Here is a 22,883-nt window from a genome sequence, read left to right on the forward strand (position 1 = left end):
ACACTTAAAAACACTTACAACTGAGCACCTGTTGACTCCACTTCACATAATGAACATGCATCAGTGGCTAAAAGTGTTTTAGACTCTAAAAAGTAATATTATTTCCTACTCCTACAGCCTTGAGGTTGGACAGCATGTAATCTTGTATCTTAAGAGTGAAGACTGAGCACTTCAAACACTTATGACAGCATGTCCTCACTCAGGCTCCTCCCACTATTTTGACGCTCCACCTCCAAATAGTAAAGGAGTAAACAGAGTGTTTGAACACACTATTAGTTTATCGGATGAGATGCATGTAACTCTTAATGGTGTCCGCAAAACAATTTGGACAAAAAGCCCACCTGCAAAGGAGGATACACCTTTCGGGATCGTTATACAGTGGTGCATTTGTAATGTAAATGGATTACAAAAATGAGGAGCAACAGATTGAAAATTGTTTTCATGTTGTGTCTTGCTTGCGTCACTACAGGAGGACAACATTTTGAAAGTAAAGGTAAGAAAAGTTTCCTTCAAATGTCTTTTTTTGTATGAAGTTACATGCATATTTCATGACTTTCTAAATTCAAAAAAAATGTGGAAATATAATAATTATAAAATTAAAATTATAAAGAAGTCTAAAAACTGTAGATGAAATAAAACATTTTTTTTATCAATATACTGTCTCTAAAGCTCACCAAGACTGCATTTGTTTGATCCAAAAATAAAAAAACAGGAAAATATTATTACAATTTAAATTAACTTTTCTATATTAATATATTTTGAAGTTTAATATATTTCTGTGATGCAATGCTGAATTTCTAGCAACGTTGCTCCAGTCTTCAGTGTCACGTGATCCTTCAGAAATCACTCTGATATGCAGATTTGCCACTCAATATATATATTATCAATTTGAAAACGATTATTGCTGCTTAATATTTTTTTGATACACTAGCGTTCAAAACGTTTTTTATTCTAAAAGTATGCCTAAACTGATCAAACGTGACTGTAAAGACATTATAGGGACACAAAAAAATATATTCAGTTCAGCAAAGAATCCTTAAAATATATATTGTGGTTTTCACAAGCAACAAAAGTGATAATAAGAACCATTATTAATAACTGAGCAACTAAGAACAGAATAATTACGTTTTCGTTTGAGAGTCGTGAAATATGCAACTTTTTTATATATGTGATACTATAATTATATAATTTTTATTCATTTCTTACATTTACAAAAAAAGCTTAATCTAAAATAAGAAAAAAATTGTGTTGACCTATGCTTTGTGTACTTAAAAATAAATTATGTCTTTGAATAATGCTGGCAATTCTTGCAACATAACGTGATATGTTTGTTCAGTGGCCCAGTTACTCCAAGACGAAACAGAGCATATTAAATGTTTTGTTGAGGGAAAGGATCTCACATGCTTTTGGGAAGAGGAGGAAGAGAGGAATCATTTACACAATCAATATACCTTCACATATTCATACGAGTAAGTAACTGATTCATGCTTTGAGGTCCAAAGCTAAAACTAAATCATAACATTGTCTCTTTAAAGAAGGCATAAAATGTTATTCAGGTCGTTTTTTAGTTCAGTTGTCCTGTGAAAATATCAATTGACACAATTTCTTGTTTTCATCTGTCTTTAGGAATAAGAAAAAGATGGCTTGTGGGGTTTCATCTCTGTCTTTACTGGCCAGTAACAAAACCATCTTCTTCTGCAAACTGGCCAAAACCCCCTTCTTCACGACTCTTCATGTGCAGGTTCTCTGCGATGGCCAGATGCTCTACACTCGTAGCCTTAACGCGGAGAACTTCTGTAAGTCTGTGAAAGCTTTGTAAAAGTAATAAGTGAAGAAATCTTCACTAAGAAGACATAGTGATGGGTATACATGACTACATTGTCTTATTATGTGACAAACCCCAATTTAGTAAACCCTTATCATGTTGTTGATAACAAAAAAAATGGATTCTCTTTTTCTCTCTCTTTGTATTTTTATATCAATATGGTACAAAACAATATTAAATCTATGTGATAAACGTCAACAAGTTAGGCCAAAAGTAATCCTAACAGATGACATCAATTGTGAAATCTAATAGATTACGTTACTGACTACAAATTTATCATGTAATTAGTAACGGAGTACAATTTGTAACCCAGCACTCTGCCCTTAGTTCTCTTCATATAAGATGTTTTACAATGCCTTTGCTTTCACAGTGTTTCTAGATCCTCCCCGAAACCTCACGGTCATGAGCTCAGGGAAGGAAGGGCAGTTGAACGTTAGCTGGCTGCCTCCTCAGCTCAAATACATGGATGACAGTATGATATACGAGGTCAGATACGCAGCGGAGGGAAGTAACGTGGGCAAGGTATTGCACTTCACGAACCGTTAGTGCCACTTGAATGAGCTGTCGTAGTTTGCATCTAGTTCAAACTCACTGGTGAATTTATTTTGAAGGTGGAGGTCATAAAAGTCAGCACGATGCTGGTTTTGCTTGGCTTAGAGTCGGACATCAGATACAAGGTGTGGGTCCGTGTCAAACCCGATGGCGTTGCCTACAAAGGCTACTGGAGTGCTTGGACCGAACCTGTGTTTGGAGTCACGCCGCCAAGCAGTACGTGGTGCTTTTAAATGCTTTCTGAAAGTACAATCAATGTATAAAACATTTCAAATCAAGTCTTTTTTTAAGGGCTTTTCACAATGCACATCGTTTTAACACAACTTTACAGAAATTCATGCTGTTAAGGTTTATCTTAATAAATACAATTGTTTTTAGCAAATAGAGCTGGGCAATGATAGTTTACATTTTGCAACGGATTTGTGATCAAGGTTTAACTTGCTAGACATTTTTAAATTATAGGCCTATCACCCTACTTATATATCCAACTTTATATAATGAGACGGGCGATGATAATATTTTCACATTTCACAGCAAAAAAAAACAAAACAAAAAAACGGCAGTTGATATTTGCTAAGATTTCATAACATTTCATGAACACTGGGGTGGGGGTACATTTTTTAATGAATTAAAAAGACATTGAATGGTGATAGAAATTCTATATAATTCTAGTTGGGAAGTACACATTTCTATGGTAAAACAGTTGTTGCATATTTAAATGTTATCTTACCTTGCCCTTTTCAAACTTTAAAGGCATACTCCAGCCCAAAATTTAAATGTTGTCATTAATCACTTACTCCCATGTCGTTCCAAACCTGTAAAAGGTTTGTTCATCTTCAGAACACAATTTACGATCATTTGGATGAAAACGAGGAGGCTTGTGAAAGTCCCATTGACTGACAAGTAAATTACACTGTCAAGGTCCAGAAAAGTATGAAAGAAGTCGTCAGAATAGTCCATCAGCCATCAGCGATTCAACCGTAACGTTATGAAGCGACGAGAATACTGTTAGTAAGCAAAGAAAAACAACAATTCAACAATTCGTCTCCTCTGTCTCTCCATATATAACCGTAGCGCCATTTTGGAGAATATGAGCTGAACTAAGCCTGCGAACGCTCTGCGAACAAGGATGTGCTGTTTTCTTTCAAATCAAAGCGTAAATACACATAGAAAACGTATCATTGTGGGGCAGCTGAAACAGAAGAACGTATGAAGACTAGGCTTTCACGGGTTTGGAACGACATGGTGGTAAGTGATTAATGACAAATGTTCATTTTGTGGTGGAGTATCCCTTTAACGCACAGAATTTGTTCTCTGAATATGTGACAAGTAAACCACGCCTACTTTGATTTGATTGGCTATCTCAATCCATTTGACATTGACGAGCATTGTAAGACCGCTAAGGAAGACCACAATCATTTTGTTTCTCTCTTTTTTCTAACAGATGTGGATCCGCTTATCGTGTTACTGGTTCTTTCCATCGGACTGATCCTCTGCCTGCTGTCTCTGACTGTGATTCTGTCCCACCAAAAGTCAGTTTTCATGAGTGCACACCGTTACTATCTAAATAAGGACAAATATATAAATACTATTATGAGGGACACTATTGTCTTTGAACCGTTGTTCAGTAAAGGCTGATTAAAGGTGCTGTACATAGGATTGACACAGAGTGGTTAAACTAGGTATTGCAGTCCAAATGCTAAATATTGGAGAGGGTTTTTTTTTCACCCGGCCTGTTGTCAGATTGACGCTCTGATCCCTTTCGTTTGCCAGCTTCCATTACTGAATTGAAATACGTTGTGTTTCCCGCCATTTAGCAACCCGAGGTGCTGAAAATAACTGACTGTAGCATTGTTTTTCAGATAAACAAATATGTTAACTGAGTCAAAAACTTACATACAGCACCTTTAAGGTTGTCTTTGCATGTATGGCTGGACAAAGAGACATGTAGGTTACTGAAACACTTGCACATAATGTAACTGTGGAAACTTTATATTTCATGCATTAAATTAACAGATTTTAATGTCTGTTGGGAAATATACTGAACTGTTTCTGTGTGCTTTACAGGTTTCTTCTTAAGAAACTCTGGCCTGACATCCCGACACCAGAGCACAAGTTTCCAGGTCTTTTTACTGTCTACAAAGGGGATTTTAAGGTAATTTATTCAATTTCAATATAGGTATCATTTACAAAGTACCGTATACTGTTTGTTTAATAATTTAATCAAAATGATGAGTGTTGAATAAACAGATATTTTTGGAAAGGAATGAATACTGATGCAAAAGACTATGTGTTTGACCAAGCTTGGTGAAAGAGATGCGTTTTTAATCTAGATTTAAACAGAGAGAGTGTGTCTGAATCCCGAACATTATCAGGAAGGTTGTTCCAGAATTTGGAAGCCAAATGCAAAAAAGCTCTACCTCCTTTAGTGGACTTTAGCCTGATGGATTGTAGCGTGTTATAAGGCTAGTTAAGTACACAGGAGCTAAACCATTTAGGGCCTTGTAGGCAAGTGGTAATATTTTGTAACTAATACGGAACTTAATAGGTAGCCAGTGCAGAGACTGTAAAATTGGGGTAATATGATCATATTTCCTTGACCTTGTAAGGACTCTTAGCTGCTGTAGCTTGTTTATTGAAGAAGCAGGACAAACACATAGAAGTGCATTACAATAGTTCAGTCTAGACGTCATGAATGCATGAACTAGCTTTTCTGCATCAGAAAAAGATAACATGTTTCGTAGCTTGCCAATGTTTCTTAGATGCAAGAATGCAGTTTTTGTGAAATGGAAAATATGATTTCAAAAGACAAGTTGCTATCTAATATAACACCCAGATTTCTGACTGTAGAGGAAGTAACAGTACCTACATCCATTTAGTTGCAAAGTGTGACCTACGAGATTCAGTGTAATCTTTATTTTTTGTTTTTTAAGTTAAATTTTCTGTTAAAAAAGTGACATTGAGAAGGCATTTATAATATTTTCTATTTCAGATAAATGCTGTTCTTTTGAACTTTCTATTCATCATGGAATCCTGGAAAAACTATTATGGTTTCCAAAGAAATATATAAGAAAGCACAACATTAATAATAATGAATGCTTCTTGACCTCATTGGCATATTAGAATGATTTCTGAAGGATCATGTGACACTAAAGACACTGAAGTAATGATTCTGAAAATTCAGCTTTTAATCACAGGAATAAATTACACTTTAGAACATAAGGGTTATTTTAAATTTCAATAATATTTCACAATATTAATGTTTTTACAGTGAACATAGTTACTAGCCAATTATAAACCCAATTCCAAAAAAAGTTGTGACACTCTACAAATTGTGAATAAAAACAGAATGCAATGATGTGGAGGTTTCAAATTTCAATATTTTATTCAGAATACAACATTGATGACATATGATGTTTTCGTTAACAAGGTTCGGGAGGAGCGCGTCAGATATTTAGTCTAATCAACACAGGTGGACCACAATCTAGTAATCAATCTCACAGTATAAATATCGCTGACTTACCTCTATCCATTGACGGTTAATCAGCATCCCTCCTCCACCCCATCTTCTCACTTCGAGTTCACCTTATAATTAGACGGGGAAGGGGGGGTACTCTAGGTTCAGGCCATTCCCGAGCTCAGAGCCCTTCCCTGGACAGCACGCCAAATACGCATACCATACCTCAGCTAATTATATGTAAGCGTGAACTCGTGAAATCAAATGCTTAAACTAAGAAAATGTATCATTTTAAGCGAAAAATAAGTTGAATTTAATTTTCATGGCATCAACAGATCTCACAAGGCCATGTTTACCACAGTGTGGCATTTCCTCTTCTTTTTATAACAGTCTGCAAACGTCTGGGGACTGAGGAGACAAGTTGTTCAAGTTTAGGAATAGGAATGTTGTCCAATTCTTGTCTAATACAGGCTTCTAGTTGCTCAACTGTCTTGGGTCTTCTTTGTCGCATCTTCCTCTTTATGATGCACCAAATGTTTTCTATGGGTGACAGATCTGGACTGCAGGCTGGCCATTTCAGTACCCGGATCCTTCTTCTACGCAGCCACAATGTTGTAATTGATGCAGTATGTGTTCTGGCATTGTCATGTTGGAAAATGCAAGGTCTACCCTGAAAGAGACGACGTCTGGATGGGAGCATATGTTGTTCTAGAACTTGGATATACCTTTCAGCATTGATGGTGCCTTTCCAGATGTGTAAGCTGCCCATGCCACACGCACTCATGCAACACCATACCATCAGAGATGCAGACTTCTGAACTGAGTGCTGATAACAACTTGGGTTGTCCTTGTCCTCTTTAATCCGGATGACATGGTGTCCCAGTTTTCCAAAAAGAACTTCAAATTTTGATTTGTCTGACCACAGAACAGTTTTCCTCTTTGCCACAGTCCATTTTAAATGAGCCTTGGCCCAGAGAAAACGCCTGCGCTTCCGGATCATGTTTAGATATGGCGTCTTTTTGACCTATAGAGTTTTAGCCGGCAACGGCGAATGGCACGGTGGTTTGTGTTCAGCGACAATGTTTTCTGGAAGTATTTATGAGCCCATGTTGTGATTTCCATTACAGTAGCGTTCCTGTATGTGATGCAGTGCCGTCTAAGGGCCCGAAGATCAAGGGCATCCAGTATGGTTTTCCGGCCTTGAACCTTACGCACAGAGATTATTCCAGATTCTTTGAATCTTTGGATGATATTATGCACTGTAGATGATGATAACTTCAAACTTTTTGCAATTTTTCTCTGAGAAACTCCTTTCTGATATTGCTCCACTATTTTTCACCACAACATTGGGGGAATTGGTGATCCTCTGCCCATCTTGACTTCTGAGAGACACCGTCCCTTTGAGAGGCTCTTTTTATACCCAATCATGTTGCCAATTGACCTAATAAGTTGCAAATTGGTCCTTCAGCTGTTCCTTATGTATATTTAACTTTTCCGGCCTCTTATTGCTACCTGTCCCAATTTCTTTGGAATGTGTAGCTCTCATGAAATCCAAAATGAGCCAATATTTGGCATGACATTTCAAAATGTCTCACTTTCAACATTTGATATGTTATCTATATTCTATTGTAAATAAAATATAAGTTCATGAGATTTGAAAATTATTCCATTCCTTTTTTGCTCAAAATTTGTGGTGTCCCAACTTTTTTGAAATCTGGTTTTTACAAAATAGCCAAATGATAGTTTATTAAATGTCCATGGATTTCAGTCCATAATCACATAAGCCACAATCCAACCTCTTGCATTTACATTTAGTCATTTAACAGATGACTTTATCCAAAGCGACTTACAAATGAGGACGCAATCAAATAGAAGCAATCAAAACCAAAGAGCAACGATATGCAAGTACTGTGCCAAGTTTCAGTTAGCCGGATTCAGTACTCATTGCAAGGCTTTTATTTTATTTTGTGTGTGTGTGTGTGTGTGTGTTTTGGTAGGAAAGCTTATTGAAACTGAAAATGAGATCACTACTAGAGCTAGATGTTTAGTAATTAACTATTTTGTGTTTCCTCTGCCCTCAGGATTGGATGAGCCACAATAATGGCAGCATGTGGGGCAGATCAGTCCATGTGTACACAGAGGAGCTTCCTTCACCGCTGGAGGTCTTGTCCGAGGTTTCCCTGACCAGCCACGGCACATCCCAGAGAGAGGAGATGAAACCTGCGGAGGAGGATGAGGAGAAGGAGAGCGAGCGTTCGGACTCGGGGTTAACGGACAGATGGCGAGACACTCCTCATGCTCACTGGCTCATGGATCAGCTGAGGGCTCTTCAGGAAAACCCTGAATCTCATTCCCAGTCCTCGTTACTGCAGTCACACGACACTTACGTCACCCTCAATCAAGGAGACATTGAGCAGCAGGTGGTCGATGTCTTCGAGGAGACGTTACCGCTCCAGACGCTCTTCAGCACCGCAGGAACGTCGTCCTTGAGCATCTCACACTCCGACCTTGGCTCCCTGCAGCAGAGCTCGGGTTCGGGCAGACTGTCGTCACAATCAAGCTTAGAGTATCCCAACCACACCTGGCCCCCCAAAGGGCCGGGATACGCCTACATGGCGGTCGCAGACTCAGGGGTCTCAATGGACTACAGCTCGATGAGCTCCAGCAGGATCGTAGAGCTCGGGGGACTCAGGATATACACAAATGATTACAAAAACGAGATCTTCCCCCACAAGTGGTCACTCTCTGGTCAATACATTAAATCCGGATAAGAGTCCAGCACAGGTCCTGTTTTGTAAATCCACATTAAGGAAAGTTCACCCAAAAATGAATACTCTGTCATCATTTGCTCAGCTTCACTTCTGTTGAACATTAAAGAAGATATTTTGAAGGACATTGGTAACCAGTTGCTGGTAGCCATTGACTTCCATTTTTTCATCCATACAATAGAAGTCAAAAAGAACTGATTTGTACAGGACATGATCTAGATACTACTGCTTTTACAAATTCACATCAGGATCTTACTGGTTTCTGTTTGAGACATGAAGTTAAAGGACATATGCATGAAAACACTTGGAATTTTCAGATACAAAAAAAAAAACTCCCAAAGGATAAAATAAGCTAACATTATTTACCATGGCAGCTGTTTTTTATACCCACTAAAATACCAGAAGATTTTTTTTTTGGGGGGGGGGGGGGTTGCACTTTCCACAAATAGGGTTTATTAGTTGTTGTTTTTTTAAGCTTCTTCGTGGAAAGTGACTGATGGCAGTTCATATATCATTCTGTTTGGGGTTTCCCAAGTCTTAATCTGTCTTGTAAATTGTACATAATATATTTTTTTTAAAACAGTTTTCTGTTTTGTCTTGTGGTTTAAGTAAATATGTATTTTTCAGATCTGTAAAACATTAAGGCCTAGAGGAGGACATGAAACTTAACAACAACTGAATTGATAATTCATCCATCCATTCTTGGTTCTTCTGGTGCATTCTGGGAATGCTTGTATGGTTGATTTGGAACAGACCATTTCGCTTAAAGCCAACCATGACATTGTTGACATTTGCAATTCATTTTTTTTTTTCATAAGTGACATTTCTGAGTGAAACAGAATTTTGTGACACATCTTGTAGCGAGACCTGATTAGATCGAGAACAGCGGGCATTTCAAACCAGCGTTTGCAGTTGATTTCGGATTATTACACCCTTCCTAAAATACAACTAGCACCCAATAGTTGAAACTTAACCCACTTTGGTGGCATTAACAAAAAAATCTGTCATTTTTTACTTTTACTAAAATATTACTTAAATTTTTTAGTAGTGTACTAAGTTAATTTGTATATTTGTTTGTAATATGCAGTATGGTCAGAAACCTCCAGCGTCAGTTTTACTTTAAGTTTGTCTGCATTTCTTTATGTGTTCTTATTCTGAAGGTTAAACCACATGTGTTGAATTTGTGAACTACTTTGAGCTAACCAAGGGAAATTGGCAACCTTGCTACCATTTTGAGTATGGAAACTTGCAAAAAAAAAAAAAAAAGGATATGTATGCCATTTCTGACACATTTGACATGTAGTCCTGTCAATCCAATTTTACAATCACTAAGTGTTTTATTTCATAACTACATTGGTAATAAGACTGAAAACGTATTAGTAAGTTTCTAAATATCTATTTGTCCTTTTTTATCAGCAATAAAAAGTCATATTTTGTAAAAAAAAAAAAAAAAAAAAGTTTCTTCTCATTTCCTCTTTTTTATGTTCTCTGTGTTAGTGTTATAGTTCATTCAAAATGTAATGAATGACTCTCTCTTTGTATAACCTCTTCTTTTGTGTAGCCCAATTTCTGAGACTTAAGAAATCTGCAAATTTCCAAACAGTCTTTTTTGCACCAACATGCATAAAAACAATTATGGAGCATTTGCAGATGACTGAGCCCTTGAGAAGGTGACTGAAAAACTGACTCCTAACAGCCGACTCAGCTGATTGAAACAGCTAGTAACTCATGTTTAATTAGGAAAAAACATGGAAAAGAATGAAAATGATTGATTTTGGGTAATTTACAAATTGTAAAAAAAAAAAAAAAAATCAAACTTAAAAAAAATAAATTCTGGAAAATACAAAAAAGCTATGTAATCAAGTATTCAATCTATTTAGATAAAAAAAAAAAACTTAATCAAGAGGAAACAAATAAAGAGCAAAATCAAATGTATTCTGGAAATAAATGGTTTTCTGGAAATAAAATGCAAAGCAGGCATACAACAAATAAATGCTGAGATTCATTTCATACTTAACTTTAAATTCACATTAAATTGTAGGTTTTTTACATTGTCAATGCTAAATAAATTCTCCAAATATGGATGACTATCTGTATTTAGTCAAGAAAAGTTTACGTTCCTTTTGTCAATATCACGTATGAACATTAAAATTTCTGATCAGGTATGGCCTGTCAAACTGACAAACTGAAATAGGTTGTATTGCAATATGAACTTTAATCAGTTGTCTCCACATCTCTCGTTTTCCTGTTTGCTTTTCTCTGGCTGCTCCAGAATCTGCTGTTCTCCACCGAAGACTGGCCTGAACTCCAGAGCACCTCCTGCCCGCAGCACCATGTGCCACTGCTGAACCAGCGCAGGACACATGACTGACAGATACACCCGCCACTCCCCGTCACGCTTCACTTCCTCTAGCGTGCACCTCACCTGCAGGTAACGGTCCAGCACAGAGAGGAGGAGCTCAGGTGCCAGCGCTTCACTGTCCCGACTGCCCTCACCTTCAGACTGAAAGGAGACCATGACTCTGCACAGGCCCTGGCCGTCTGCTCTTCTCTGCAGGATCTGGGAGAGAAAAGCAGCGGTGTCATGCAGGAGGGCCGCCACATGGGCCACGGGACTCAGGTCGTCCTGTAGCGGTCCACCTCGAGACCCGTGCAAATAATGATCCAGACCGTCCACGATGATCAGAGAGGGAGGAGACGCAGCCTCAGACGCCAGCTCATGGAGGGACGCTAGATCTTCAGCAAGCTCCTCCAAAGTCTTCACATATACAAACTTGACATTCTGTAAATGGACATGCACGAAAAAAAAAAAAAAAAAAACCTTTTGTTGTTATGAATCATGCATTATGAGCAGAGAAATGTAAATTGGTATTAACAAAGAACAAAAAAGTCAGGTCTTCATCAGGCTTCATTCTGCTGGAAACATTATGTATTTTAAAATATATATATATATATATATTTAAGCTGTAATCTTAGAGTGTGAACATTATGTTTTCTTTGTTTATCATATATTATGATATAATATTAATTTGTAGTGTTTACTTGACCAAAAATGTGCAATTTGGTGCAGATGCTGATATTTATATGGCCAAAACGTAAGATGAAATCCTGATAGTAATGTTGGAAATGGATTGTAATGGAAATCAAGATGAACAGTGAAGCAGCTACTTACATAAATGCATATAAATATCAAGTTATCATTCAATATCTCCTAATACCATAACTATCAATCAGAATTTTTACAGCAGTTTTACAGCAAGTTTTCATTGTATTGATACATTTGAGGCCTTAGAAATGAGTGGATCAAATATTGCACAATTTCTTTTACGTGGTTTATGGCACTTTTGACTGAATTACCTTGTATTACATATATTCTTCATTAATTATATTGACGAACCATTGTTTTTACCTTCAGAGTCTCTAGTTTTAATCCAGGCACTGAAGCTCTCAAAGACACCGGCAGAGACTGAAAGGGGGTTTGTGTGAAAAACAGTACTTTGAGCCCCAGATCTGTGGCAGCTGTAACAGCCGCAAGAAACAACACAGATCTACTTATGTTCACATCCCCGAGCACCAGAGTGTTTCCTTCTGCTTCAGCGGGAAATATGACATCAGTCGTTACCGTTCCCGACGCGAACCGTCTGAAAACGACTCCTAAAATATCAGCCATAACAATCTGCCTTCAAATTACAGCAGTTATTAATTTTAATGTAAGTATGACTTATCTGCAGCTACTGTGTAACGTAAAAGCAACATGCTTCTTCTCCCGCGAACTTGACGTCGCACCGCCTACTGTTGGAACAACGCATCTGATTGGCTATCGTAGAATAGAGTGCTCACTGTTGATTGGCCAAATCAAAGTGTCGGGTCAAATAAATATGGAATTATCCTCGTTTAAAATTGCTACTAATATTTTTTTTTATTATCGTACATTTTACGTATTGATCATCTAAAAAAGGATTACATTGTTAAAATAAAACAATGAATAAAATAGATAAATAAATAATCCACTTCCTTTAAGGCTACACACGGCACTTCCCTTTAAGACAAAACATAACAACTCAACAGCTGATACGAAACATGGCGGCGGTAAACACAGACCCCAAAGCCACCGGAGAGCAAATCAAAGCCATCTTACGCCGCTGCAGGGGTCGCCCGAGGCTGACCGACGCGGACCGGGCTCAGCGGCGGCTCGAGTCGCGGAAGAAGTACGATGTGCGGCGCGTTTATCTGGGAGAAGCGCATCGGCTGTGGAGCGAGCTGCGCGCGCGCACGAGCCTGAGCGACGCGGGGCTCGCCGAGTATCTGATCCTGCTCGACTCTGCATATGGAGAGAAATACCAGCAGAAATACGGCAAGTACGTATTAAGAGTTCACCAACGCCATATTATGATCATGCATCCCTCTTAAAATCACTGTGCAGTAAGTTGGTTGACTGTGGCATCATTGCAATGAATGCATGCATGCACAACAAACTTCGTTTTCTTTGGATCTTGCAAGTGTTCTTTGGTAAGCTGATGCTGCTATTTATTAGGCTCTACTTTATAGCGTAATTGTTTTTGTTTGTTTACATGTATGAAGTACCAAACAGTTATATACAATACTCTACCTGCTATCTGTACTATAATCTGATCTCTTCTGTAGAACACAAAAATAGACTTTAAGCAGAAAGCTCAAGCTGTTTTCGATAACGTACAATGAAAGGGGAACCCGAGACAGCTGTGGTCACTCTTCAGCTTCATGTAGCTTTTCTTTTGAACATGAATGGTGTAACATGTCTCTTGTGTTGTGATGGTTAGGAGAAAAACCCTTTCTGAACAATGCAGCAGTCACAGGAAAGGTGAGGAATATTTATATTTACTAAATTTAACCCAATTGATTTTCAAAGTGTAGTGTATCATCTGCTTCCTTGTCTTTATTTATTTCTCAGGGAAGAAGGTGTCTGGCACCAGCCTGCAGACTGTGGTGAGCTGGTATCAAGGTCACGGTCAGTCGTGTCAGCACGAGCCTGAGCTGCGGGCCGTGGAGCCCACTGTGGGTTTGTCTACATCTGCACTGTGGCAGTGTGTGGCGGGGCATTCGTTTGTGCAGAACCTGCCCTGGCCTGCAGGAGGAGAGTCCGAGTCAGACGAGGAGGACGGTGTTCTGGAGAAAGATGAGGAGGAGAGGCCTTCAGAGAAGAAAGCTACTGTCAATGAGAGTATCCACATCAAAAGCAGGAAACTGCAAAACCACGGGCAGCTGCAGGGTATGAAAATCTTACGCCCTTATCATATTGTAGGGCTTCCCAAATTGTATCTTATTATTGTTATTGTGGTACATGTATATTTTTATACTATTATTATTGTTATTATTTTCTAGTTCAATTGTAAAAATAAATAAGACTTTTGTAAATTGTTTCATTCATCGCATTCAAAATTTCAAACCCTCAAGCTTTTAACATTTTATGTCATTTTTATGTGCAGCTCTGTTTATTGATTTCAAATTTACATGGATCTCATTCATTATTTGTTTTATTTCATGAATTTTTAGCGTTTCATCAGCTTGCTAACCCCCAGTTTTGAGTTGTATTTGATTTTACATGTAACGCTGAATCAAATCTCTTTTTAATCTTACAGTCGCCATCAGTGACGTGGAAGACGATGATCGTCATGTGGATCATCAGATGACATGCACATCCCTCGGTGATCTCCCGGGGTCCCCTGCGGCCCACAGCAGTCCTCCCGCCTCAGAGCGCTGTCTGAGCAGCCAGGCCGAGTGGGAGATGGAGGCGCTCATGGACAGAGAAGCCTCGAGTCAGGATGCGGCGAGACAGAGCGACCCAGTCAGGGAGCAGACAGACGCTTCCAAAACTTCAGAGAAGGTGGACAGCGGAGGCGGCTTGATGGAGAGTTATGGATGCGTGCTTGTCACAGAGCCCTTGACGGACAGACAGGAGAGGCAGGATGAAGCCAGTTGTTCCAGAGAAGATGTCCCGTCGTTAACAACCACCCCAGCACAGAGCCAACTGTTTGAGAGTCAGGACCTGCAGACGGTGATGGGTGGATGTGAGCTGCAGGACCAGCGCTCCTCACTGGGAGGATCTCAGGTAGGTCAACGGAAACAGAAGAGACCCACTAGGGTCACTAGATGACTTCAAATCATTTCAAAGATAACGAAATATGCCCTCAAATAAAATTATGCCGTAAAAAAAAAAGTTACCTAGTTGCGAAAGAAACATTTATTATTTTAGTTTAACATGGCGTTTTGAGATAAATAAAACTAAATAAACTAAATATAATAAAAAATGTATAAAAACTGCTAAATGTAAAAAAGAAATGCTAAAAAAGACAACATACAACAAATGTCCTAAAACTAAATTGTAAATACAAAATATAAACTTAAAAACTTAATTTAAAATATTACCAGCAATATAATGTGTGTATATATAATATAATATAATATAATATAATATAATATAATATAATATAATATAATATAATATAATATAATATAATATAATATAATATAATATAATATAATATAATTATATTAACAAGACTTACCGTAATTATTACAGCAGAAATTTAGGAAGGTCTTCAGATGTTGTCCTTAACAGTGGGGGTCCTTTGAGTCAAAAGGTTGAGATACTACTTTGTTTACTGTAAACTATTTCTGCTCTATACTAGAATTAATCTAAAGAAAAAAGGTACTTTGCTAAAAGAAATAAAGCTTTTTTAGGACCATGCATTTACATATTATTTAAATCAAAGATGTAAACTTTTACTTCCGCTGGGCTTGCATACCAGTTAAAAATGATTGCATATTTTGTTTCATTTCACATAATAGCAGTAGGCAGTAAACAGTATGAAACTGCTCATGACAAAATTGTCATTTTGGGGAGGAGTATCCCGTTAAGGCACACAAATTCCTTGATGCTTCCTTGTCTGCTTTGATTTCCATTGTCTGTATTGACATGTAAATAAGTCCCCTCTAGATACACATTGACCATTGTCAGAATGTGTACGCCATTTGACTGTTAGCAAATAAATCTGTTTGCATGTCCGTATCTTTTCATATGGACACCAACACATCACCCATGTCTTAAAGGGACAGTTCACTAAAAAAATTGAATTCTGTCATCATTTACTCATCCTCACAACATTGCAAACCTGTATGACTTTCAGCCTTCTGTGGAACACAAAAGAAGGAATTTTGAAGAATGTCAGTAAACAAACCGTTTCAGGTCCCCTTTGACGTCCATAGTATTTTTTTGTCCATATTATGGAAGTCAGTGAGACCACGATTTCAAATGCAAGAGAAGACAGGCAGACTTTCACAAATAGCAATAAAATTAGTCTCAATCCAAATACAAAAAAAACACGAGTGATTAAGATGCACTCCAAAACCAGAAATCCCATTTTCCCATTGGACACACCCTAAGAAAGCCTGCCACAAACATCACCCGACAAGTCCTGAAATGGACCCCCCCCCCCAAGGGAAAAGGAAACAAGGTCGCCCCAGGAACAGCTGGAGAAGAAGAGTAGAGGCAGAAATGTGGGCTCTACTGGGCAGAGCTCGGGCGAAAAGCCATAAACAGAGTGAAACGGAGGATATTCGTCAACGGCCTATGCACCCACGAGGAGCTAAGAGCTTAACAGTGAGACCCGAAAATGATGAGAGAATTTTCAATTTGGGTGGACTGTCCCTTGAATATCATATTCATGCATCCTATTTTTTGGTAAAATAACTACTTCTTTATATTACCAGGTAGTTTATATTGGTAGTTTATTTACAAATTAAAATCAACTGCATGTTGCTGCAAAACTTTTATGACTTTTGTCTGTTGTTACAGTACAGTTTTTGCAAGCTGCTTTTCTCCATGCTTTAAAGGCATAGTAATTTGATATCAACTTACATTAATAATAATAATAATCTCAGTTTACATATATTTATAACTTTGCATTTCTCAAAGCGGTTTACTAAATTTATTGAGCCTTCATTAAATGTATTAAATGAATGACGCTTCGAGAACTTCATTTCTAGGAAAATCATTTTCAAAATTGTATTAGAAGATAAACTGAAACTTTATCTGCAGTTTGTTTTCTAGTTTTAGATTTTCAGTATTTCGCTTTTATTGTAGTTGTAATATCTTATTGCTTGAAAGTTGCTGTGCTCGCTGATATTATTGAAATTTTTCACATCATTGCATTTCTCATATCTGCCTATTAACATTTCCAATTTAAGCCTATATATAGATTTTATAGTTTTTAGGTGAGCAAAAAGCACCATTAAACTCCAATAAAGCATCCATATGTTTTTGAACTTTGAATATGCAGAACTGTAATAAATGTGACTTGGGTAAAGAGATTGAATGGAGTCTACAGGTTTTATGGGCTGTTTTTATGATACTTCAGTGTGACGTTCTGTCCCTTGTGGTACTTGATTGTTCAGGATGTTTTATTTTTGTGTTCAGCAGAGGGTCTACACAGATTTTTCCTTTATAATCCCAGACTTTGATGAACTCTAACCTCTTTGGATTTCCTAATTCCTTATTCCTCCATCCTTCCCAATAGCTGATCATAATTACGGGACCCAGTTACGAGGCTCTGGCGTCTGAAGGCATTCAGCTGAACGTGGGTGGTGGTGATGATGAGGAGGTCACATGTACGCTGATCGGGGACGTGTCGTATAATCAAATGTGTCAGTCAGGACACAGCGCCGGTACAGTGACCTGTCCTGTGTCTCAGCTCTTAACCATGAGTGCTTTGATACGTTTAACCGCTTTTAGCTACTTCCTTATGAGTTCGGTGTCAGTGATTGTTCTGAAGACACTGTGTTGTTGTTTAACGACTCCAGATCTGGCTGAGAAGCGGTTATTGGATCCCGGTGAAGAAACGCATTGTTCAGGGGAGCTTCAGCAGTCTCTCAGTAGGTCAGTCAGTGTCAACTTATAGACACCGCCACACATGAAACCTCTAGTCTTTGTATTTTCTTTTCACCTGATACACCACCATTGAAAATGTTTGGTGTCATTATCTATGTTTCCATCCAAAGATTTCAAATGTAACTTAAGCGGAAAAACTGGAATAGTGAAGTTATTCACAATAACTTACAGGTCCTTCTCAAAAAATTAGCATATTGTGATAAAGTTCATTATTTTCCATAATGTAATGATAAAAATTAAACTTTCATATATTTTAGATTCATTGCACACCAACTGAAATATTTCAGATCTTTTATTGTTTTAATACTGATGATTTTGGCATATAGCTCATGAAAACCCAAAATTCCTATCTCAAAAAATTAGCATATTTCATCCGACCAATAAAAGAAAAGTGTTTTTAATACAAAAAAAGTCAACCTTCAAATAATTATGTTCAGTTATGCACTCAATACTTGGTCGGGAATCCATTTGCAGAAATGACTGCTTCAATGCGGCGTGGCATGGAGGCAATCAGCCTGTGGCACTGCTGAGGTGTTATGGAGGCCCAGGATGCTTCGATAGCGGCCTTAAGCTCATCCAGAGTGTTGGGTCTTGCGTCTCTCAACTTTCTCTTCACAATATCCCACAGATTCTCTATGGGTTTCAGGTCAGGATAGTTGGCAGGCCAATTGAGCACAGTAATACCATGGTCAGTAAACCATTTACCAGGGGGTTTGGCACTGTGAGCAGGTGCCAGGTCGTGCTGAAAAACGAAATCTTCATCTCCATAAAGCTTTTCAGCAGATGGAAGCATGAAGTGCTCCAAAATCTCCTGATAGCTAGCTGCATTGACCCTGCCCTTGATAAAACACAGTGGACCAACACCAGCAGCTGACATGGAACCCCAGACCATCACTGACTGTGGGTACTTGACACTGGACTTCAGGCATTTTGGCATTTCCTTCTCCCCAGTCTTCCTCCAGACTCTGGCACCTTGATTTCCGAATGACATGCAAAATTTGTCCAAAAGTCCAGTGCTGCTTCTCTGTAGCCCATGTCGGGCGTTTCTGCCGCTGTTTCTGGTTCAAAAGTGGCTTGACCTGGGGAATGCGGCACCTGTAGCCCATTTCCTGCACACGCCTGTGCACGGTGGCTCTGGATGTTTCTACTCCAGACTCAGTCCACTGCTTCAGCAGGCCCCCAAGGTCTGGAATCGGTCCTTCTCCACACTCTTCCTCAGGGTCCGGTCACATCCTCTCGTTGTGCAGCGTTTTTTGCCACACTTTTTCCTTCCCACAGACTTCCCACTGAGGTGCCTTGATAAGCACTCTGGGAACAGCCTGTTCGTTCAGAAATTTCTTTCTGTGTCTTACCCTCTCGCTTGAGGGTGTCAATGATGGCCTTCTGGACAGCAGTCAGGTCGGCAGTCTTACCCATGATTGCGGTTTTGAGTAATGAACCAGGCTGGGAGTTTTTAAAAGCCTCAGGAATCTTTTGCAGGTGTTTAGAGTTAATTAGTTGATTCAGATGATTAGGTTAATAGCTCGTTTAGAGAACTTTTTCATGATATGCTAATTTTTTGAGACAGGCATTTCGGGTTTTCATGAGCTGTATGCCAAAATCATCAGTATTAAAACAATAAAAGACCTGAAATATTTCAGTTGGTGTGCAATGAATCTAAAATATATGAAAGTTAAATTTTTATCATTACATTATGGAAAATAATGAACTTTATCACAATATGCTAATTTTTTGAGAAGGACCTGTATTAACTTTTTAGCAACAAAACTGTGTTCAACATAAAAATGTTTTTTTTAAGCAACGAGTCATCATATTAGAATGATTTCTGAAGGATCATGTGACACTGAAGACTGGAGTAATGATGCTGAAAATATCACAGGAAAACATCTTAAAATACAGTATATTCACATAGAAAACTGTTAATTAAAATTGTAATATTTCACAATATTACAGTTTTTACTGACAAATAAATTCAGTTTTGGTGAGCAGAAGTGACTTCTTTCAAAAAAACATTTATATTGACATCAGACTTTAGACATCTAAGTGTGCTTATTTATACATGCTTTAACCGTTATAGTTACATTGTCACATGCTTGATTTTCCAGTGATTTGTTTATACATGAGTCATGACCTCTAACCTAAAAATTGATGTTAGTTGAGACTACTGGTGAAACCTTTGAAATAATTAACATGCTTGAAATAAATCCGATCTGGTCACCATAGCTGCATTTATTTGAACCCCCCCCCCCCCCCCCCCCAAAAAAAAAGAGTCAAAAACTGTAATATTGTTAAATGCTATTCCAATTCAAAATAACAATTTTCTATTTGAATATATAGTAAAATGTAATTTATTCCAGAATTTTTTAGCATCGTTACTCCAGTCTTCAGTGTCACATGATCCTTCAGAAACCATTGATTGCTGCTGAGTTATTATTGGCGCACAATTATTAACTATGGTTCTTATTATCAGTGCTGAAAACAGCTTCTTAATATCTTTATGGACACCAAATCATCATATTTTGTGCATTGTTACTTTACTAAAAACTGTTTTGCTGCTTTGTGTTTCACACTCAGTCCCTCAGTCTGGGACATCGGCAGCACGGTGTATGGACTGTGAGTCGCTCTGAGTTCAGTGGTGTGTGTGTGTGTGTGTGTCAGGTCTAAGCGGAGCCGCCGGGGTCCAGTAGTCGAGGCGGATGGCATGCTGAAGATGTTCCACTGTCCGTACGAAGGCTGCAGTCAGGTGTATGTGGCCATTAGCAGTTTCCAGGTGAGCTTGTGTGTGCAGTTCATCTCTAAAGAGAGTCCCTGAGTGCACAAACAGTTAAAGATAGAAGCTGGAAAATTCGACTCTGTGAAATGCATTGACGTAAATCTAACCAGCCAGGTGCTTTGTCTGTTTCATTGTTCGTTTTGATGACTCTTAAGAGTTTGGTGCACCTTAGCAACAGGAAATGAAATGTCCCTACATACAGGGTGGGTTAAATATTGTAAACGTTGAAATGTAAATCTGCTAAATATTTAATTGCTTGGTTAATTTTTTGCTACAATTATAAATACAAGTTAAAAATCAGACTGTCTGCTTTTGGTTGTAAGTTCAATAATGAATTCAACAGATTTTTATGATGCATGTTGAACAGAATCATGTGAACCTGGTGCACAGGAAGGGCAGGACCAAAGTCTGTCCTCATCCAGGCTGCGGGAAGAAGTTTTATCTCTCCAACCATCTTCATCGGCACATGATCATACACTCAGGTACCGTCATCAGTTATTACATGTGCTTGGCCAGTGCTACTTTGGTATCACTGCTGTACTGTTATCGTTTTTAACATAAATTCATTTTATTTTTCTCTTTTCACTTTAATTTAATTTCAAATATAGTATTTTGTTGCATTTTTATATGCCTATATATTTTATTAATTTCCATTTATTAGTTTCAGTTATTATTAATTATAATTTTTTTATTATTATTATTGCTGCAGGTTCAGTATTTTTAAATACTGTCAAAGTTAATTTACCAGCGTTGCAGTTCTCACAGCTGTCTAGTGACATTTCCAATTTTATCAAAGCAGGTTATAAAATGCATTTTTTTCGATATATTGTCTGACCAAAACAAAAAAATAATTCATAATTTATTTCATGTGTTGTTTATCTGTATTTGTTTAATATTTATCTTTTTTATTTGGTCAGGTTTGGGAAATGTGCTTTAGCACAAAAGTGTCTTCAGAAATGTTTCAAGACATTTACAAAAATGCTTTCATTTTAGATTTTCATTAATGATGATGCTCTATCAAAGTTATAACATAAAAAGAATTTAAATGTTTTTTAAATTGCTTTTTTCATAGCTTTTTTATCAACTAATTCTATTTATCAGTAATGAGAAACCTATTTTTACATTCTTTCACGCAGGCGTGCGAGACTTTATCTGTGAAACGTGTGGCAAGTCTTTTAAACGCAAGAATCACTTAGAGGTGCACCGCCGAACACACACAGGAGAAACGCCGTTACAGTGAGTTCAGTGAAACAACCACAACTCTTATGGCCACATCTGCCATATTTAATACATGTCACTTCATAAGTGTTTTTCTCGAACCCATTTTTACAGATGTGAGATATGTGGGTATCAGTGTCGACAGCGAGCGTCACTCAACTGGCACATGAGGAAACACACATCTGAGGCGCTTTTCAACTACACGTGCGAACACTGCGGCAAACGCTTCGAGAAACTCGACAGTGTCAAGTTCCACAAACTCAAGAGCCATCCAGACAAACAGCACGCCTGAAAGACACTTAAAGAGATAATCATGAGTTATGTGGGAAGTTTTATTAAGGCTGCGGAACAAAGTGTTTATTTAACAAGAAATTGAATTTTTTAGGTGTTTGTTTTGTGTTGTTGTTTTTTTTGTTGTTTTTTTTAAATCATCAAATCCTGGTATTGACCTAAAATAGGCTTGATAGATAATCAAATAGAAGAGAAAAAGACATGCAAAAATAAGACAGGCATTGATCGAGAGAATCAAAACCATTTTGTTGTCTGTCTAAAGTGTGTTTTTAGTTCATTCCTGTGCTGGACACAGAAAAACAAAACTGTACTTCTGCTGCCACTGTATGAACAAACATATTAATGTTTACAGCAGTTTTTTTCTTAATCCAAGATCCAAATCAGGGTGAAATAATTAAAATATTTCTGCTGTGTCTTGCAGAAACCTTTATTAAAACTGCAATTTATTTACATTGCCTTGTCCAAAACACATAAAAACACACACAAAAAAAAACCTTCTGTTGGAAAATTCTGTTAATTTATAACTTAAGCTACAGTGCAGCTTTGATGCTTGAACACTGAACCCTATCTATATACTTCAATTGTGAACACATAACTATCAACACATTCGTGTTTTACAAAATGTACATTACATTTCACATTACATCACTTGCTCAGCAATGGATCCTCTGCAGTGAATGGGTGCCGTCAGAATGAGGGTTCAAACAGCAAAACATTTGTTTAGAACTGTTTTGGACTGTTGCTTGTAAACAGAGTTTTATCTGTGCATATTTCTCTCCTGATTCAGATGGGATGACTTTTTCACTTGAGGAAATAATATAGCCGGAAGCAATGGTTTAAGGTTAAAAATGTTTTACTGATGGATGGACAAACACACACAGCTTTTCGCTTCACAAGACATTAACTGATGGACTGGAGTGGTGTGGATTACTTATTGATTATTGTTTTATCAGATGTTTGGACTTTTATTCTGACGGCACCCATTCACTGTAGAGGATCCTTTGACGAGTAGTCAAGATGATGTAGTCAGGAAACAAGCTCATCTATATCTTGACTCGACTATCTGAAATTGT

The 22,883-nt window shown here is 37.8% G+C and overlaps 3 protein-coding genes and 1 long non-coding RNA gene across 4 annotated transcripts; 2 read left to right on the forward strand and 2 right to left on the reverse strand.

Annotated features, from left to right (window-relative positions):
• Positions 1-252: 252 nt before the first annotated feature.
• LOC132152299 (erythropoietin receptor-like) lies at positions 253-9,006 on the forward strand. Its single transcript, XM_059561099.1, has 8 exons — positions 253-493; positions 1,337-1,469; positions 1,627-1,796; positions 2,196-2,347; positions 2,437-2,593; positions 3,822-3,909; positions 4,445-4,532; positions 7,916-9,006. Exons 1-8 carry the CDS (start codon positions 412-414, stop codon positions 8,603-8,605), a joined length of 1,560 nt encoding a protein of 519 aa, XP_059417082.1. The 5' UTR covers positions 253-411; the 3' UTR covers positions 8,606-9,006.
• Positions 9,007-10,797: 1,791 nt separating this feature from the next.
• Positions 10,798-12,524, reverse strand: swsap1 (SWIM-type zinc finger 7 associated protein 1). The gene is made up of 2 exons (XM_059561103.1): positions 12,012-12,524; positions 10,798-11,384 (listed from the first exon to the last, which is right to left on the reverse strand). Exons 1-2 carry the CDS (start codon positions 12,270-12,272, stop codon positions 10,821-10,823), a joined length of 825 nt encoding a protein of 274 aa, XP_059417086.1. The 5' UTR covers positions 12,273-12,524; the 3' UTR covers positions 10,798-10,820.
• Positions 12,525-12,547: 23 nt separating this feature from the next.
• Positions 12,548-22,329, forward strand: LOC132152288 (zinc finger protein 653-like). Its single transcript, XM_059561093.1, has 10 exons — positions 12,548-12,960; positions 13,402-13,442; positions 13,533-13,850; positions 14,221-14,690; positions 17,158-17,305; positions 17,441-17,516; positions 20,187-20,298; positions 20,669-20,783; positions 21,438-21,537; positions 21,634-22,329. The coding sequence occupies exons 1-10, from the start codon at positions 12,683-12,685 to the stop codon at positions 21,809-21,811; spliced, it is 1,836 nt and encodes a 611-aa protein (XP_059417076.1). The 5' UTR covers positions 12,548-12,682; the 3' UTR covers positions 21,812-22,329.
• On the reverse strand, positions 17,753-18,804 carry LOC132152314 (uncharacterized). The gene is made up of 3 exons (XR_009436486.1): positions 18,738-18,804; positions 18,624-18,694; positions 17,753-18,552 (listed from the first exon to the last, which is right to left on the reverse strand). It is a non-coding gene; the product is annotated as an uncharacterized LOC132152314 (long non-coding RNA).
• Positions 22,330-22,883: the final 554 nt, after the last annotated feature.

This window comes from Carassius carassius, chromosome 1 (assembly GCF_963082965.1).
Source record: "Carassius carassius chromosome 1, fCarCar2.1, whole genome shotgun sequence".
NCBI classification, from domain to species: domain Eukaryota; kingdom Metazoa; phylum Chordata; class Actinopteri; order Cypriniformes; family Cyprinidae; genus Carassius; species Carassius carassius.

Coding starts and splice junctions, on each gene's coding strand:
- LOC132152288 (XM_059561093.1), top strand. CDS start 12,683: ATGGCGGCGGTAAACACAGACCCCAAAGCCACCGGAGAGCAAATCAAA. Junction 17,306..17,440: donor TCAGTCAGGACACAGCGCCG/GTACAGTGACCT, acceptor TAACGACTCCAG/ATCTGGCTGAGAAGCGGTTA. Junction 17,517..20,186: donor CTTCAGCAGTCTCTCAGTAG/GTCAGTCAGTGT, acceptor TGTGTGTGTCAG/GTCTAAGCGGAGCCGCCGGG.
- LOC132152299 (XM_059561099.1), top strand. CDS start 412: ATGAGGAGCAACAGATTGAAAATTGTTTTCATGTTGTGTCTTGCTTGC. Junction 2,348..2,436: donor AGGGAAGTAACGTGGGCAAG/GTATTGCACTTC, acceptor TTTATTTTGAAG/GTGGAGGTCATAAAAGTCAG. Junction 3,910..4,444: donor GTGATTCTGTCCCACCAAAA/GTCAGTTTTCAT, acceptor TGTGCTTTACAG/GTTTCTTCTTAAGAAACTCT.
- swsap1 (XM_059561103.1), bottom strand. CDS start 12,272: ATGGCTGATATTTTAGGAGTCGTTTTCAGACGGTTCGCGTCGGGAACG. Junction 11,385..12,011: donor TAAAACTAGAGACTCTGAAG/GTAAAAACAATG, acceptor GTCCATTTACAG/AATGTCAAGTTTGTATATGT.